The 19,028-nt window shown below is 42.5% G+C and overlaps 1 protein-coding gene across 1 annotated transcript in view; it reads right to left on the bottom strand.

Annotated features, from left to right (window-relative positions):
- LOC147692601 (guanine nucleotide-binding protein G(i) subunit alpha-2) overlaps positions 1-19,028 on the bottom strand; it is a 468,721-nt gene that overhangs the window by 131,431 nt on the left and 318,262 nt on the right. Inside the window, exon 4 of the mRNA XM_086938805.1 lies at positions 13,499-13,659. Within this exon, the coding sequence (XP_086794931.1) occupies positions 13,499-13,659 (161 nt within the window). The remainder of the gene's footprint in view (positions 1-13,498; positions 13,660-19,028) is intronic.

The raw sequence follows: 19,028 nt of genomic DNA, 5'->3' as shown, positions 1-19,028 counted from the left end.
CTGAAGGGGGGGGGTAAGTAGGAGGGTGTTGGAGCTTCTCAGCGATCGCGTGCAGCCTGCTTTGGTCAGTGTGTTGGAGAGTTATGTCGGTGTGTTTTGGTGGAGGATTTTGTGTGTAATGCAGGCTGTTTTATAAGTGGATCTGCCTTCAATGGGGAGCCATTTAAGGGATTTAAGGGCGGGAGAGATGTGTTCAAATCGTTTGCAGTCTGTGATAAGCCTAGCCGCGAGGTTGAGCACAGATTTAAGAGGTGCCAGGTGGGTTTTGGGAATTCCGGGACTGCCAGTTTAAAGTCATCAATTGGGATGAAGGGCTTAATTTTCTTAAGTTTACCGAGGGTAAAGAGGGCTCCTTTGGCAGAGTTGTTGATGTGTACGTTGAGAGTTAGGCGGTTGTCAAGGGAGATGCCCAAGGATTTGACTGAGGTGGCTAGGGACAAGGAGCAGTTGAGGGCGTTAAGGTCTGTGATCCACTTTTGGATAGGGAGCTGGTTGTTTTTTGGGGAGAAAAGAATAATTTCAGGTTTTTTTGGGTTAAGTTTGAGATGGTTCGAGTGGAACCGGGCTTGAATTTTGATGAGGGTGTTGTTGAGGTGGAGGATGTCAGCATGGGTTTTTATCTTATGGTAGAGTTGTGTATCGCCAGCGTAGAGGTGATAGTTAATCCCTGCTTGTTTGAGAATGAGGGTGAGAGGTTCCATGAAGAGGTTAAAGAGAGAGGGAGATAGTATGGATCCTTGTGGAACTCCTAGAGAGATGGGGGAGGGGTTAGAAAGGCAATTGTGGATTTTAATTTGCTGAGCGCGGTGTTGCAGGTATGAGACAAACCAATTATGAGTCATGCCATTAAGGCCGAATCGTTCTTTAAGGACTTTGAGAAGAACAGAGTGGTTAACGGTATCAAACGCTACGGAGAGATCGAGGAGGATCAATAGGCTAGATTCGCCATTGTAGAGGGAGTGGTGGATGTCATCTATAATGTTAAGCATGGCGGTTTCGGTGCTGCAGCCTTTCCTGAAGCCTGATTGGAGGGGGTCAAGTAAGTTATAAAGTTCAATGTGTCTGTCAAGCTGAAGGAGGACACATTTTTCAAGGGCTTTCGAGAGGAGGAGCAAGTTGGAGATAGGGCGGAGGTTGTTGAGGTCATTAGGGTCAGCCGTAGGGTTTTTAAGAATGGGGGTGATTTGTCCCAGTTGAAGGGAGGTGGGGACACAGCCGGTGGCAAGGGAGGTGTTAATGATCAAGGTCCAGGCAGGTGTGATGATATGTTTGAGGTTTTGGACGAGTTTAGAAGGGAGAGGGTCTTTAGTGTGGGAGGAGGGTTTAAGTTTAGCAATGATGTCAAAGACATCTCTTTCAGTGACTGGCTGGAAATTATGCCAAGCTGCGTTATTTTGAAAAGTGAGGATTGTGTAAGGATGTTGGATAACTAATCAACGAAGGGGTGAGTATTGCCGGAAGGGTTATATATGTTGTGAAGGCGAATGGGTTGGGAACCGTGATTTTTGAGTTCAGATTCAAGGTATTCAAGGGTGGAGTAATTAGTATTATTGACAAGGGAAATTTGTAGTTCTTCTTTGAAGATGATGGCAACACCACCGCCAATTCAAGCTGATCAACGAATACAGCAGTGGACAGTGTTTCGGACCAACACAGTAAAAACACTACAAGTAAACACCAACAACCACCACTTCTTCCAACTAAACCCCATGCCAGTTTCACTTTAGACAGAGAAGAGGACCAGCAAATACGTCAACCACCTTGCATTCTAGTCGCAAACAGTCCTGAGTTAGCAAGCACCTTGTATACATTTCTAAAAACATATCTGCAGCTCCATTGGGCTGCAGGGAGAAGGGACGTGCTAATAAAAGAATTTCCCAGCCAACCTCTTCCCTCCAGTGGCAATTAGCATATATTAGAAGCAGGACCGTTGCCAAGAGTATTTATTTACAGGGCATGTCACACAGTAATGTGAACATGACGAAAAGGATCAGACGGGGAGGGGCGGGGAACGCAGTTGGACTACCTTACGTTAAAAAAATATAAAAAATGTTGCAGTACACTTTGATGTGTGTTGGGATGGGTGTGGGTTGCAATAATGCAATCGCATAGCTGATACGTGACCATGTCTTTTGAGACTAACACTTGCAGCCAGTCCTGGTGTTATAGCCAGGAGCACAGTGCATTCTAGTCTATGTAGTTCCATGGTGGGGACTGGCCATTAACCCTACCAGTTACCTAAGAAGGGTAATCCCAAAACAAGTCTCTGGGACCTGGGTAAAGGGCAGTACATAGGAATAAAAAACCAGCTTGGTAGGGTTAATGTACATAGGAAAATTGGTCCCAGAAAACAATGATACAATAAGGCGGGGTCTTCATCAGGACCGAGGTGTGAGGAGAGGGGATCGTAAGTCGCCTCAGATGGGAGGCTGACGATATGTAGGGGCACGTGTGACTCCTTGCTCGTGAGAGCAGAAAAGCAGCACTATAGGGGTGGTTGTCTCTGTGTAATGCCGGGTTAGTCGGCTGTCAATGACATTTAGAGTAATCTTCGAAAAAAATGCGGGCCAGAACCTTTAGGTTTCCTACAAGCCGCTGCTCTGTTGGGGAAACTCATTGTGGTTGTTCGGCTCACGCATCTGAGGCGACTTATGATCCCCTCCCCTCCTCTAACCTCACACCTCAGTCCTGATGAAGACCCGCCGTAAGGAATGTAACAGCCTACTGATCTATTGGGGTCGAAACGACGACACTTTACAATCAAGCCAGTTTGAACAACAGAGATTTTGTACTGTGTCAATGTATGAAACCATGGCTACATAAATTTGTTTTGGTATAAACTGTGGCTAATAGGCTCGAAGAAATGAGCCACGTGTTTTCTGAGTGACATACTGTTTTGATGCACACTACACTTTTGCAGTCACTATCCTACCCTCACGTGAATCACAATCACCCCACCCTGCCCTTCCCTATTATCCCTACCTAGGGACATCACTGTTTGTAATGATATGTAAACATTGTCAATAACAGACCAATGCTCAGTGTGAATTAAACACTGCGAGCAACAAATACCTTGTGACTCAGTTTTGAATTTGTATTTATGTTGTGATTTTTATATTGTATCATCGTTTTCTGGAACCATTGTTCCTATGTACATTAACCCTACCAAGCAATATTTTTTTATTTGGTCTGCTACATTAAAGACATTTAGAGCCAGCAGGTTTAGGGTGTGATCACATTCCTCCTAATTAGTTTCAGTGAAGATGAACATGTTTCTTAACCTATATTGAGCAGTACACCTCTGGTATTTTAACTTGTCCCTCGCAGTCTACCATCTAAATAAATGCTGACCACTCACAGGAAATTTAACAAAGCTCATGCTGTCAGGGTGCAGGACCGTGCAAGGGACATACTGATAGGCTGCTTGAAACACACAAGCCAACTCGTGACTGGTCGATTAGAAATGGGACACAATTTTGCAGGGTAATTCTTCCCATCTTAACCTTGGAGTTATTACCAGTGGATTTGTATCTTCAGGGGAAGAGAGAAATCTTTCCACTGCGAGTTGGACACAGAGGATTTGCCTATATATGGGAAGTGATTGCGGAACAGCGCACCCAATAACTAATTTCTCACCTTGGCCCTTTTTAGGTCTCGCCTGTTGTCGATGCGCATGCGCATCGAGCAAAGCGAGACTATTGCGAGTTATCCACTCTTTATCCACACTGCAAGGAATCGTGGCGATTCCTTGCAGTGCACGATAAATTTAAGGTCAATGCGCATGCGCATTGAGCTTATGCGCATGCGCATTGACCTTAAAAGTCACGGGCGCGTGCACGTCCGTCTTTGTTTACCCCTCCGCCCCCTCCCGCCGTGTCGCATTTCTCCTCCCCCTCCCCTCTCTTCCTTTCGTCTTCCTGCCGTGTCGCACCTCTCCCCTCTCCGCCCCCTCCCCTGCCCGCCCCCTCCCGCCGTGTCGCATTTCTCCTCCCCCTCCCCTCTCTTCCTTGCGTCTTCCGGGCCGTGTCGCACCTCGCCTGCACGTTTTCGGCAAGGAACTTTGTCAGCGCTTGTCTCTTTTTGCCCACTGAAATAACCGTGTTTTATGTTCATCAGGCTACGTATGTGAGCGGAAAGAGCTGCTGGCAAATGGCTGCTGCAACATCAATGTGCCAAGTTCGCAGTTGCACAGCTGCAAGAGCTGCCTGCCAAATGGTTGTTGCAGTGTATATGAGTACTGTGTCTCCTGCTGTCTTCAACCCAATAAGGTTTGTGGGCTCCCGGCTTTTGATTGTTTTTCCCCTTTTCAAGGAGTTAGCTTGAATTAACTTGTGAGCACCTCTGCTCTTTGCCAGCAGGTTAGGTTGGAACAACATCTGAACCGGACATTTGTCATTCAGGTAGGTTAGGACTGGTTATGGCAGACTCTTCAGTAGGTTAAGTTAAAAATGTGTGTTCTTCCGACCAGCCTCAAGAGAAAGTGAGTCTACCATAGTTCTCTTTTGTCATCTAAGGGATTAGTTTAGAAACGTGTCTTGCTTTCTTTGTAACCGGCTAACTAGACCTGTGACTCTTTTATATATAAGATCTCACTGCACATAAGGAGAAAATCTCTTTTCTTTAAAATAAGGTTGGTGCAAACCCTTCTGCTGGCAATTATTAGTGTTCAGTTCTCTTCTCTTAATTGTTTTGTTTAAACAAAGTCTGATACAACACAGAGTAACTATTTCTCAATACCGACTAACGAATACTGAAAATTAATTTACGCCCGGGGAAAGTGGTGGCAGACCTCTCCGACTTACGTTTTCTCGATCTCCAGCTCCACTCAAGCTTCTGCTGCTACCTGTACTTCCCAGTAGGATAAACAGACAAAAGTCCGTGCGGTGCTGTCAATGCCGGTTCCGCTCATTGGCAATGACGGCATCCCAGAGCACTGAGCGTTGCCCTTTTGCAAAGAACCCTTTTTTTATCTACTTTATTTTCCATTAAATTCTGAATGGAAACTAGCCTTTTTGGTTCTTATTACCTCACTGTAATATATGCACTTTTTGTGAAGTGCCCCTCTTGTGTGAACATGTAAAGGATAGATTTTGGACTGAGAAGGACCCACATTTTAAAGGACGTTCAGTACCTGGACTGTGAATTTACCTGTAAAAAGCAAACTATAGGTTTTCTTAGAAACTGTTTTATGGTATTTTGTGGTCTTTCTCCAGGCACCAAGAGGCTTAAATTAATATGGCTGGGAGGACAGGTGCTTGCAGGTCGTGGACTAATAACCTTAGATGAGTTCGAGCTCCTCAGAGGGTTCATATTCATTCCTACAGAACAAAGACTTCACTGGTCACTTTCCTAAGACGTGCTTCCATTTCAAATATTTGTAAACCGCAAAGTATGCCACTTACATTTCTTGAAATGATTACTCTCAGGATACACTATTCAGGGCAGATGCTGCATTCATCCAGGATGTGTTTTGCTCAGTTTATTTGTTTGAAGGCTAGGCAAACATATGCGGTCTTGCTTTTTCCCAGTTTTTAAGTAGGAGTTGTCAGTTGTGAATTTCAACAAGTTAGAAGGAGAATGATCCATTCTTCCAGCCATCTCCGCCTACTGACACTGGAGCGCTTCAAAAAGCAGAGCAAAACCTCCAAATACAAGTTAATTTTTTCTTTCTTTTTGTGTTTTTCCACAAAATGCATGAAGCATTGCCGTCTGTTTAGACTGGGTAATATATCCCCCGCCCCCATCATAATCCTAATCAGCCCTTACTGTAAAATTGTACTGGTAACCAGCCCACGTTCAAATTTAGAATGAATTATTGGCAGTCTGGATTGTCTGCCTCTGAGGTGTTCTTCCTTTCACTCTCCCGTTCATGTAAAAGAGGCCTGTCTGGCAACAGTAAACATCCAAATACAGGTGTTAATTGTATAATATTTTGACCTGTGTGTAATTTAAATGTTATATTATTGGCGGTCATATAATCTAATTAAATATCTGAGTACAAAACAGCGGCTATGATTAAGATTCCTAGTTTTCCATATTTTGTCACAAAAAGTGTAAATTCTAAAACTTTTTAAAGCTGAGATGGTAATTCATAGCCTGGCATGCCACGGTTCAATGCTAGAAGTGTTTGCAGTTCTAGCTTTGAATCGGGGTTATTCATCTAGCTTTGAATCGGGTTTAGCACAAGGGTTGTGCTTGCCAATGGCACTCTGTTCTGTGTTGGGATTACAAATGTGCAGCAGTTCACCAGTTGTTTCCCACGTCGAGTCTCTTTTCTGCCAGTGATCCATGCAGACTACACAGCCACACCATCAGTCCGATCCAGAACAGAAGGGTGCTCTGGGCTGACCTTGCCTTTACTCACAAGTCTTTAGTCTTCTGTCTTAGCGTGCAAGAGTAGATGGTGAATGTTTGGCCATGCCCTTGTTTCTATTTCTTTTTTACTCTCTCTCCCGTCTTTCTCTCTAAGAAAGTAGCGGCAAAAAGTAAAAATAAACCCCATTCCTTCCTCCTTTCTCTCAGAGCTTCTTAATTTTGGTGCTACTTCTTGACTTGCAGTGCCCCTTCTTCCACAGGGCACTCCCTACCCCCCCCCAGCTGCAATTGGGCTCATCCACTGCTGACAGTTTCAGATGCAAATACGTATTTCTTTGAATCACATCTAAAAGGTTGAGCTGGACATTGCACATTTCCTTGCCTCATAAGGGTAAATTCGTTCAATATTACTTTATTTTTCAGTATTCAGATTGCCCCAAGGGACAGCGGAGTGCTTTACGTACCACAACACAAAAGCCAATGTGATCCTTAGTATTAAACAGGGACAAGGGTTTCTAAGCTTTAAAATATGAGATCATATTAAAATCAATTTGTTCTAAACTACACTTTTTCAGACTCCTTGTTCTAGATTGGAGTGATGAGGAGTGCAGCATTAAAATACTTGGGGGGGGGGGGTGGATTAGAGAAGGAGCAGTATGTGCAAAGGGACAGGTCCATACGGCTTAGGAACAGTTCTCACATGAGAGGTACCAGGGCTGGCTTAAGCACTGGTGGCATCCGGGGCGACAGTCATTTTTGGCGCCCTCCACACCCTAAGACCGCCTCCTCGTCTTCTCTCACTACCAACAGACATAAGTGCCCTCATCTCTCCAATCATAAGATATTGCTAAACACAGCAACCTCCGCCCCTCCCCCCGAAGGTCAGAGCCCAGTGCGGCTGCACCGGTTGCACTGCCCTAAAGCTAGCCCGCTAGGTACAGTCTGCTGTGGGAATATATTGCCATCATCCAAGTAGCTATTTCTAAACAGCTCTCTTTCTGGGGGAGAGTGGATGGATATGGCTGGTTATTAACATTTTGTGAGGTTGTGAACCTCATAGCAACCTGGCCAGAGCCAGCCAAACTAAATTCGGACTATAGCCATGGTTTTAGCATCTCTGACAGGACAAAGAGAAAAATGCAGCCACCAGAGCAGGGCGTGCTGTTTCTGTGCAGGAATAGCATGGGATGGACGAGGGTGCTACAAGTCAGAGTTGAGACGCGTGTCGGGGTTTAACGTGGATGTCACTTCTGGAGTAGGAGCAGGCCTGCAGATTAGAACCAAGGAGCACTGGTTGGTAGACTTGTGACTGGCAGATGCCTTTCACCTAGTAACATCTAATTGGAAACATGCTCACAATGTTATTTTCCAATCCTGGTGGTATGCTGTAGGTTTTAACCATAGACCAGATACTAATTATGTTTCTCCCATTTCTTTAGCTATAAAAAGAGATCTTTTATGGCCCCCAGTAACTCATTTTGTGTCCCAGTTTAGTTTACGTGCAAGTACAGGCATTTGTATTCCTGCTTAAGTACGGAAATGACCTTATACCAGTATATACACCACCTCTCTGTCTTTACCTATAGAATTACCACTGTATTTTTGTAATGTTTTTCATCTCTATAATATGTCTACATGTTGCTACTACTTCCTTCCCTTCCACTTTATAAATTCCTTAATGGTATTATTCAATCCCATTGCTTCACAACGCATGAGGTAGGTTTCATTCATATCCTCTATTCTACACTATATCATATATTTCAATTTTTAAAATGTTTTTCGTTATTATTTCTTTTATCACTATCAACTGCTGTTAAGTATTCTAAATAAACTCAAACTTTAAAAAAATAACTAAGAAACAGCTCTGTGCAGTCCCTGTTGAAATGGCAGGAGCTGCTGGGAAGTGTAGAATTGAGGGTCATAAGAGCTGTTAAATTGTCTGAATGGAGGGCATGGTGAACTCTGGGTCTGAATGGAGGGTCACTGGCAGAGCTGTGGCTCAGTCATGAAATATCAGGACTTCTATTGGGAGAGTTAGGAGCATCCGAAGGTCTTAATACTGGATAGAATGAGTGCAACGCAAGTCACGAGTGAGGTGCATTGACAGAGCTGTGCATGATTTTGTGTTCTGATCTAGAGCAGGATAGAGGGCACCGGCATAGCTCCGGGTGAGCCTACATGTAGGATTCGCACGGGGGTGCAGGACAGGATTAAGGTGCATAGATAGAGCTGGGTGTGAGTCCCTGTGTAAGAATACCAGGGGGCTCAAGGGCAAGAATGATGTGCACTGGGAGAGCTGCGATGCTCAGTGTAGTAATCGCAGGGAGCCTGTAGAGCAGGACTGAGGTGCACTGGGTTAGCAGTGTGTGATTCTCAGTGAACAGGCAGCAGGGGCTCCTCCAGGTTGAGATTGAGGTGCACCAGCAGAGCTGGGTGCGAGGATCACAGTCTTTGATATCAGTTAGTGCTGCAGGACAGGGCCAAGGTGCACTTTCAAAGCTGTGGGTGGGTCCCAGGCTTGACTAAAGGGCATGGTGCATTTCAGAATGGAGGTTCATTGAAGGAGCTGTGTATGATGCAGAGCAGGAGCAGCAGTGCAGGGTTAGAAGGCTCTGCTGAAGAACAGGACTAAGGTGCACTGGCCGGACTGGCACTTCAACCAGTATATCACCCACCTGTTCCTAGTTACCTTTATGTGCTGTAGCTTCTGGAGGATTAGCACCTAGACACCCCAGGGTATTAGTTTCGCTCTATAAATCTTATTTACATTTTTTCATTTCATGTGCCCTAAAGTGCAGGATTCTCAGGGTTCGCTATAGCACAGAGTTGAGGTGTGCTAGGCGAGCTTTGTGTGGGTCACAGTGCCGGTTTTGCTACCGGTCATGCTTGGGGTGCACTGTCCCAGTTGATTATGCTGGAGAACAGGGGCACAGCAAGAACAGTTTCGAGGAGCTTTGGCTCACATGTTTGTTAGTCTCAGTGGATGGTCTGCACTGAGTGCTGAAGTTCACTGCCATAGTCGTGTGCGTTACACTGTAGGACTGCCAGAGTTTGTTGTAGGACAGAGTTGAGGTGTACCATTAGAGCGGTGTGTCCACAATGCTGGTTAGTTGTGGATACTGAAGTACAGCACTGAGGTACATTGGCAGAGCTGTATAAGCACCTCAGTGCAAAAGCAGCCTGGTGTGCTTCAGGTCAGGTATGAGGTACACTGGAAGAGCTGCAAGTGGGCCCCAGCCTGGAGTAGCAGGTGGTGCTACAGGTCATGATGGGCGTACGTTTGAGAAAAGGAGGAACTGGGTGCGCCGAAGGTATAGTTCTGAGGCGCTTTGGCAGAGCTGCATGTTAGTTTCAGGACAAGATTAGCAGGATATGCTGTGTTGCAGAACCAGGTGGAGGTGCATTGGCAGAGCTGTGCCATCCTTGATCCTCTTGAATTTCCTTTGTCTACCTCAACCATACATCAGCTCTCCGCTCTGCCACTCTGCGCTCCACTCATCACTCCATTTCATCCGGCCTGCTTTCCCTTGATCGCCTCTGGTTCTGCCCTCCATTCCTTCCTCTCGCCATTCACTTCCTGCTCTCCGTTCTTATCTTCCCTGCCCCCTTTCACACACCTTACATCGCTCCCCACCTGCTCTCGTTCTTTCTTCACCTCTTCACTGTCCCCTTGCTGCTGTACAGGCCTGGCTGAAACTCCAGCACCGGTGTCCTGACACTGCGAGCACTTGCACTGTTCTGAGAACAAACTGTTAATTTGAGGCCAATTAGCTTAAGAGGCAAATGCAAAAACATTCGGCCCAAGTGGGATGGGTATGCCCAGAAGGGGGTCCCATGCTTGCTACGCCACCGGATTCAAGCTATTCTGGCTGATATGGAGTGATGCTCAGAAAACCAGTCCCAGGATGCTTGTTTCTGGTACATGGAGAACCTGGCCTGGCAGTTCGGGCTAGACTGTGCCCATTGGGCACAGGGTTAAGACTGATTTGCATATGGCTGGGTCCAAACTGGAATGGCGGGCAAAAAAATGATGAATTCAACCCAGAACTGTGACTGGAGGTGAATGTTTGATTTATCCAGCATTCCGTCCGTCATTTGTTTGTGTTGCAATTATCATAGGAGGGGCAATGCCAACTGTGGGCTGTCTGGACCCCGGTGGGTGCACTTTAAAGCAGGATAATTTAGAGAAGAACCAGGATATAAAATATTATAAAATCAGATGAATAATGTAGAGAGTGTCTGCCATGTGAAAGAGAGACTGAGAGCTTGTGCTTGAAGTATTAAGTTTCCGACGTATAATGCTATATAACCCTATAAAGTATACCTTTATCTAGGACATGAACAAAACCTAAATCACTTAGATCACACCTATGTTGTAAAATATGCTACTGTGTGCAAAGATGAAAGTCCCCGACAGGTCCCTGAAGGTGTGTCATTGTGCCATGTTCCCTTTGCCCCTGAAGCATCCAATCTTTTAGCTAAGTTTGTGGTCCCAGGATACAGAGGATCTCTCAAACTGCAAATAGGCGTGCCTTCAGGTCAGCCCTTTGGTGTACCCCCTGAGATGAGAAATCCTCAGTTGGTCTCCCTGCTGTGAAGTCTCAAGGGGTTAGGCCCTCCTTGTTCCTCTGTGCACTAACCCAGGCTGGTGGCAACATATGGGTTGTTTTTTGAACTTGAGGTTGCACCTAGGCGAGCTGTCAACTGGCTTTCCTGTGTAAATGACGCCCAGAGAATTGGTTAGGAGGCAACCCATTATATGTTTATTTTTTTTGCAACTTTGTGATGTTCTCAAATTCTTAATTTATACAATAACTAGGTTTTGCAACAGTTAATGGGTACCAAATGCTTTGTGGTCACTTCCAGGGCACCGGTTGTTAGGACCATCGATAGCCGTTCGCCAGCATTCACTTTTGATAGAATGCTGATAGCACGATAACGGAAAGATGTTGCCCACAAAAGACCGCTCCATCCCCCATTTCATCCTCTGTTCTTTGCTTTCATGGCTGTGCGAGGGAAGAATGCAGTTTCAGAGCAGTCTCATGGAAGATGCTCATAGACATCAGAGGTAGTGACCAGTATATGGTATTTTAGGGAGAGGATTGACAGTCGATGGGACTTGCCCAACTGCCTTAGTTAGCTCGAGACTTCTGACCTGGGGCCAATTCACCCGCTTACATAACAACTTCAAGACCTCATGGCTCATGGACCATGTTACTGCTTCTAGAACACTGAACTGAGTGCTACCAACTGTATCCTGACTACAAACAAGCCTTAACGCGTCTGCTGAAGTTCCAACACTACCACTGTTTAGAAAGGCTCTGGAAACGTGGCTTCTCTCACTATAATGTTTATTCATCCGTTATCTTTGATATATTACTCCACTGTATCGCCCAGACGCTCTTGGGCATTTGAGCGCAATATACATTTTAAATTCATTCATTCAATAATTCAATGGCCTACCCTAATGCTGCTGAATTTACCCGACTGGAAGGCCCCATAACTTAATATAACCTGGATTTAACTGACCTACTGGTGTCATAGTAATTCAGTACTCACTTGGTTTGCCTGCTAGCTGGAACTTCAAACTATCCTGAGGGGAACCCCTTTGGGCTTTCCGTAAGCATTTGTTTCAGTAACAGTAAGCGAGACAGTGGTCATTCCTAACAATTATCAAGGTTGGTGACACCCTTCTCCCCTACAGCCGTGTGAAAAGTCACTTACCACATGGAGTCCCTGGGTAGCATGCATTAGTCTTGGTAAACTATGTACATGGTTTACTGTGGATATGTTGTATTATTTCTACTATCTGGCTAACGATTTGTACTGTAAACGTATATTTATAAATGTTCTGTGTGCTCGACAAATCTGATCAGAAATCACTATAATAGCCGCAAGGGTAATCATGTAAGTAGTGTACCTAGCCTCACCCTATTCACCTCCCTCGCGAGTTCGTAAATGGGCCTAAGCCCTACAATGAGGTCTCGGTGGCATTCAATTTAATTTTGGATTTGCCACAGTAGCCATATAACCTACCACCTGCTGAATACTTTGCTCATTCCAATAAAAAAAAAATCTAGCTCCAATAGATTAAAAAATACTAAAACACCGAACAAGACCTCCATGAGGTTGACATACATGTTGTACAAATGAACGGGTCACTTTGTAGCTGGTGACTGCTGATTTCAGGCATTCCAGTGGGCAGAAATCTGCCTATGTGGTGGTAATATCACTAATCAATTAGGGGGAAGGCTTCTGACTGCACTTGGAAATAAAAACTAACATATTTAAAAGTCATTAAATAAGGATTGGAAGATGGGTTATCTGTCATGAAAATGTGTTTTTACATGTAATGCAAATTTATGTTTACATCACAGATACCATTCTGAAAACAGAAATCATTTCAACGGAGCACCCACAGCTTGGAAGAATGCCAAGCACTTTGCATCTCTTTTCAAGATATTATGCCATAAATCTTAGAGTACCACCTAGTGAGACACTAACACTATAAATATATTATAGTAAACACGGCCCTGCGGGAATGGTTCTTATTGAAAAATGTGGCATTCAGAAGCCTTATGGCGTGAATACAGAGTAAGCGCAAAGAAGAAGACGCGGTTTACAGCATAACTGGAATACACAAAGTAAAGGAGGTAAACCTCTTATTAGAAGAAGCATGCTTATGCAGGCTTCATTTCTGCTAAATGCAGCACCGTTTGTATTTTACACAAACTATTTAACTCTTGAAGGTAGAGAAATACGTTAGTAAAATAGTGCTCTGTGCTTCTATTAGGATAATTTCAATCACTGTTGGAGAATAACAATTCAACAGAATCTGGTGAATATACCGGTTACCTTACGAAGAACCTAGTTTCTATAACAGTAGGGTCCCTTTTGTAGCAGGGAGTATTAAAATGTAAAAATAGGTAATATCAAAGAATTTGCTGCACTATGTTCTCACCTTTGCCACATAACCTGGTCTTCCTTTAACTAATAATTCATGTGTCCCTGCCTTCTACCTGCTGATGAGAACACCAATGTCTTACAGGGAATCAGTACAGTGAGTAAGTATGCTGACAGGTAAGACCAGAACACCTGTATCCTTTGGTGCATAAGTTAGTCAGACCTTGACCATAAAAGTGCAGATATGGTACTGGAAAGAAGAGCTGAAGAGGCTACTCACTATGCAGCAGAGTCATTGAGCTGGTACTCTCTGGAGCGATTGAAGCAGACCTGGACTCCGCTGTCTGCCCACAGTCGCCTGATCACGTTGGAGAGGTCGTCTGGCATGATTCCCTGTTCCTCTGCGGTGCTTGCCAGTGCGAACAGTTGCCGTGCGTCATCCTATCGTAGAAGGAGGCACATTTAAGCAATGATTATCAAACCACATTCTAGGTGAAAACACTTTTTGCATATTAACTCCAAAAAATTTAGTCGAGGGCTGTTGGACATGACCAACATTTGCACTGGAGGCCGTAACTAACCTAGTTGTACATTTTAAAAACTAACCCAGATGGCCCCATGTACAAGTTAGCACCTAGTTGTGCCTTACACATAGCAAGGCACTGCATATATCAACCATAAACAAACAAAATCACAAAAACGACAAACAACCCTATGGAGGGTCAGTGTTACCGTGCAGATTACTATGTAAAATGAAATTTGCTAATAACTAATGCAGTGCCATAAATCATTTCACAGGTTCATTCCTGACACCTTGAGAATTGTCAAGATCAAAGTTGAAAAGTCTAAAGTGTAGATTTCATTTTTTAGGAAAGAAGACGGACTCCTGTAAAAAGGGATCAAGTCTGTCCTTGTTCGGATAGGAGATAACCGTATCATATATAGAAAGTACAAGCCATTGACATGATAACCTAAATGCATTTTAAGTTGATGATAAATATCTAGACCGGTGTCGTTGCTATAGGAGCTGATCAAAAGGAATGCTGACGGACCTTCTAAAAGTGAGAAGAAATCCATAATTTGAAGATATGTACCACATGGCCTACAGACTGCAGTAGGGGTAATTTACTATACAATGACCTACCAAAACTGTTGGAAAGGGCCTGAGAGTGATAAAAAGGGACTAATAGTGAAATGTGCAAAGTGAAATGCAACCCATGTTCACAAGGTAAAAAGAATTCACACACAGAACAGCTGCATTAATATCTTTATAGTCCATAGCGGTCTCCAAAGATTGGGAAGGAAGCATGGATGGTAAAAACATTTTATTCATGGAAGGTGTAAATGAAGGCCATATGAGATCAAGCCATCCTTTAGGGAGCATATTGTAATTAACAATGAATCCTTCTCAGTGAGGCGGTTTAAACCTGTAAAGAGGCCTAAACTAAAAGAAGCATTGGAGATCGGTGATATTTTAATTTTAAATATTTCTACTGGGTTAATTGTAGCATTTTTGTTAGAGCATCCAAAAAGACAATTCTAAACTTTAAAATATTAGCACGGTTTCCTTTTCTATACAATTCAAAGCAATTTTGAGGACTTCGATTTTCTCCAGATTTCAGCCATTTGTACTGCTTTCAAGTTACCAGAAGCTCCGTAGCGTACCAATCGACCAAAAAGAGTAACTGATCCACTTCCCAATGAGGAACAAATACAATTGCCTCATCTTGCTCACCATCGCCTCAATGTAACATTGAGTTAGACTGCCTGACCTTCATGAGTCAAAGGAAGAAGAGATGTCTTTTGTTAAATGGAGAAAACATGTCATCTACTGTCTCACTGATGTCAACTTTGTCAGAAGACATACAGTAATTTCCTGTGCTTTCCATCTCATTTCAGGTTATATGATTTTCTGTGATTGCATTGTTTGGCCAAAGGCCATGAGAATGTTTTTTCTGCTGGTGTTATAAGTATGCTAATTAGTACTTGAAACTAAGTTACTTATTATTCAGACCAGTTCACCATGCAAGGCACCAAAAACCTCTACTGATAGGAGCCACCCCGTTCAGCCGCCTCATAGAATAACGTTCGGGAGCAGGAAGGGGTGTTCATAATTAACCTCCCAAATGGAAGTGGCATGAAGATAGAACGTCTTACATTTTAGAGTAAGCCGTAGATGCCTCTTGTACGGAGGAGTTTTGAACATGGTGGCTTAGAAGCATAGACCAGCTCAGGTTCCTAATTGATAGTCTGTGCCCACATGGATTGTGAAGAGAAAGTACATGATAATACTGTTTGAAGGAAAGTCAATTGAATCACTTGAGTTCCTTTAATGTCGTTTAATACCAGAACCAATTTAAGAAATCTCTAACTAGCTTTACTAGGGAAGAAGAGATGCACCAGCGCATAATCCAGCACCTTAAGAGACCAAGCTATGTTTGTTAGTTAAATGATCCTAGACCATGTTGTCCTGTTATAGCAAAGCAAAAGAAGACAGTTTCTTAAAAAGTGTGCCATCACCCTGCCTAAATCATATTTGCCTTTTTTTTACGGTTACTTGTTCATAAAGTACAAACGTAAGCATGCAGGTTTAATCTTTAATTTAGGAAAACAACATTCCAACATCTGAAAATCCGAAAACATCTGTAAAGGAAATCAGTAAAATGTACAAATCCGGCACATAGACACACAAACAGATTTGGGGAAGCATGACAAACATGATACACATTTGGTAGGACCATCACAGAAACTTAGAAGGATATCTGTAGAAACTGATTTAGTTGGTTTAGTGGTTTACACTGGATGATTTGATTTGATTACTATTTAAATCACAACAGTGTTTTTGTGCAAATATATGTCTGCCAAATTTTGGAATGTATGCAGACTGCTTGCTTTTGCCTCATTCATGTTCATGTGTGTCACAATTGTCTTTGATGCAGTAGTAGGACACAGGCTGTGTCCCACTTTTTGATATTGTAATTAATTGATTGGTAAAATTCTACTATTGTGTTATTAAACTCTGTCCGGCTGGACAGTCTATATAGACTTCATTTGTTGTTCTATATTCATTCTAAGTTACTAACTAATTGTTGGGGACCAATGTTCCTTGAAACACTGATTTAGTTGGGGCATATTTTATTCTACTGGCTAGCACCGTAGACCATACATGCGTAAACATACCATGTAATTGAGAACACAATTAAAGCAGAGTATATTTGCAGAATAAAGGGAAAGTCAATTATTCATTAGCAATAGCTCAGATACTTGTTTATGAATACATCTGTATGGGAAATAAGGACCACAATGGTAGTTGTCAGTGTAGGAAAGCAGTATATTTCCTAGTGACAATTGCGAACTAAATTGATTTTGTTACAAAGTACATACCACGTTCACCACATTTGTAGAAGTCTTAGGGGAGGTCTTTCGGAATTGTTCATTTAGAATCTCAAATTATCTTGGTCTATTTAGTGCATGGCTGATTTGATGTTAATTTGTAAGACAATGGTCTCAAAGATTATACATATATATATATATATACACACACACATACATATATACATATATATATATATATATATATATATATATATATATATATATATATATATATATATATATATAGCATTAATATATTTACATATTTTTTTGTTTGACAGGTAACATTTTGACCTGACTTAAACAAGGCTAAAAAAAACTGCTAAGAGTTAACTGGTGATGTAGTATTTACCAAAAAAAATAAATAAATAAGAATAGGCTAGACAATACATCATACGCCACAAACCTTCGGCCATACATTAAGCCGACAAGGTGGCCCTACGTGTTAAACACTCATTAAAATTGCTGTGACCTACAGGTGACTAATCGAAATACAAGAAAGACCATCTCATCCTTCCAAACTTCTGAGGTCAGTAAATTGAGTACAACACCACTAGATAGAAGTAACACCTGTTCCTTACAGCTTTTAGAAGCAGCAGAAAATGGTATGCCGAGCTGCCTAAAACAAGACACCACTAGAATAAACAAAAAGAGAGCAAATACTGTGGTTGATTTACCAGACAGTCACCAACTAAATTGGAACCCAGACTAACAATGACTCAATTGCTAGTCGGAATTAGAAATTTATCAATTGTATTTATTTTATATTCAGAAAATCCTTATTTTTATACACAAACCAAAAAGTTGGAAAAGAGCTTTTTACATTTTTGGTGGTAACTGTGTCAAGTTGTTTAAATTGTTTTAAGCGAACTGCATGGATTCGGAGTTATCATGGAGTCATGCAGACCGGCGAGCACGGAGAGACGCCACCGATCTACGCGGAAAAAGATTTCCGCTAAAGCCAGCGGCATTTTCTACCACAGACAAACAAACACACAGCTGAACCTCGAGCGACACGCTACGCTCTGAGAGCCCGTGTTGAAATAAACGCCCGTTCACGATGACTCCATGATAACTCCGAATCCATGCAGTTCGCTTAAAACAATTTAAACAACTTGACACAGTTACCACCGTGACTTAACATTGAACACACACAGATTCTCTGGTCCTGATGAGAATCGGACAAAGGGTCCGATTGGAAACGCGTCGACCTTGTGTACATCTCTTTGTTAGGTTTTGGTCAATAAGGATTATTTATTATGTTTAATAATTTTTGTGATATTTAGTATTGTTTCAACATTTAAAGTGTTTTTGATCTGCCCTTGACTGTGTTCTTTTGACCCCTTCTCCCCTGTTCTACTTTTTTCTCACTTGCACATTGTTTGTTATGGTATGGAATGAACATGAGTGTGATGTGAAATGACTGATGTGTGAAAGTTGTATGCCCAATTCACTGACTGTTTGTCCTACACTGTAATTTATATCACTCACTCTTAGCTGTTCCTCTTGCATATATACGTAAAAAATGTAAAAAGCTCTTTTCCAACTTTTTGGTTTGTGTATAAAAATAAGGATTTTCTGAATATAAAAATAAATACAATTGATAAATTTCTAATTCCGACTAGCAATTGAGTCATTGTTAGTCTGGGTTCCAATTTAGTTGGTGACTGTCTGGTAAATCAACCACAGTATTTGCTCTCTTTTTGTTTATTCTAGTATTGGACTCTGCGTTACTGTGAATGAGTCAAAGCCCTTTTTTGTTGTTTCATAAAACAAGACACCACAGCATTAGGTGAGGCAAGAAAATCCAGCACTAGCACGTGCAGTTTCATCCACTGTAGGGCTGAAGATCGTTTACTTAAATTCTGGCTTCTCCAATGACAAGCCAAGCTCGTGAGCTACTGGTATCTCTCCAGCTACCTAGAAGAAGTTCTCTTATGTGCAGCCCAGCACGCTAAATTAGTATGTTTGGTAAATTAATACGTTTTTGTTTGGCTGAATTAATATATCTATACCAAAATTGAAAAACGCGGATTTGAGACGAAAATGTGTGTATTTTAAGAACTCATAAGCTGTGTTTGGGGGAAAATGGTTGGATTTGCTAAATATATTTAAAGCTGCACGAATTGAATGACAAATTATGCAGCTTCGCAGAGACTTATTACAAATAATATTACCTTGGTGACATGGGGTCTGCAGTAACAGATGTTATGTATTACCCGAAGAGAGGCATTTCACATTGATAAAGATTTTTTGTTTTTTACGTTGCTGCGGTCAACCCTGCCTGATGGCCCAAGGTGGTCACTGCTGACAGTCTTGCAATGGGTGGCCATTAATGTGATATTGTCTGTTGTGTTCACTATCACATCACTAATATTATTAGTAGCTCAGGGTGATTTTCATTGAACATAAGAAGCTCCTATAACAGGAAATAT

This window comes from Lissotriton vulgaris, chromosome 9 (assembly GCF_964263255.1).
Source record: "Lissotriton vulgaris chromosome 9, aLisVul1.2, whole genome shotgun sequence".
NCBI lineage: Eukaryota > Metazoa > Chordata > Amphibia > Caudata > Salamandridae > Lissotriton > Lissotriton vulgaris.
The sequence above is the reverse complement of the archived record's forward strand: the minus strand, read 5'-3'. Positions and strand labels throughout refer to the sequence as shown.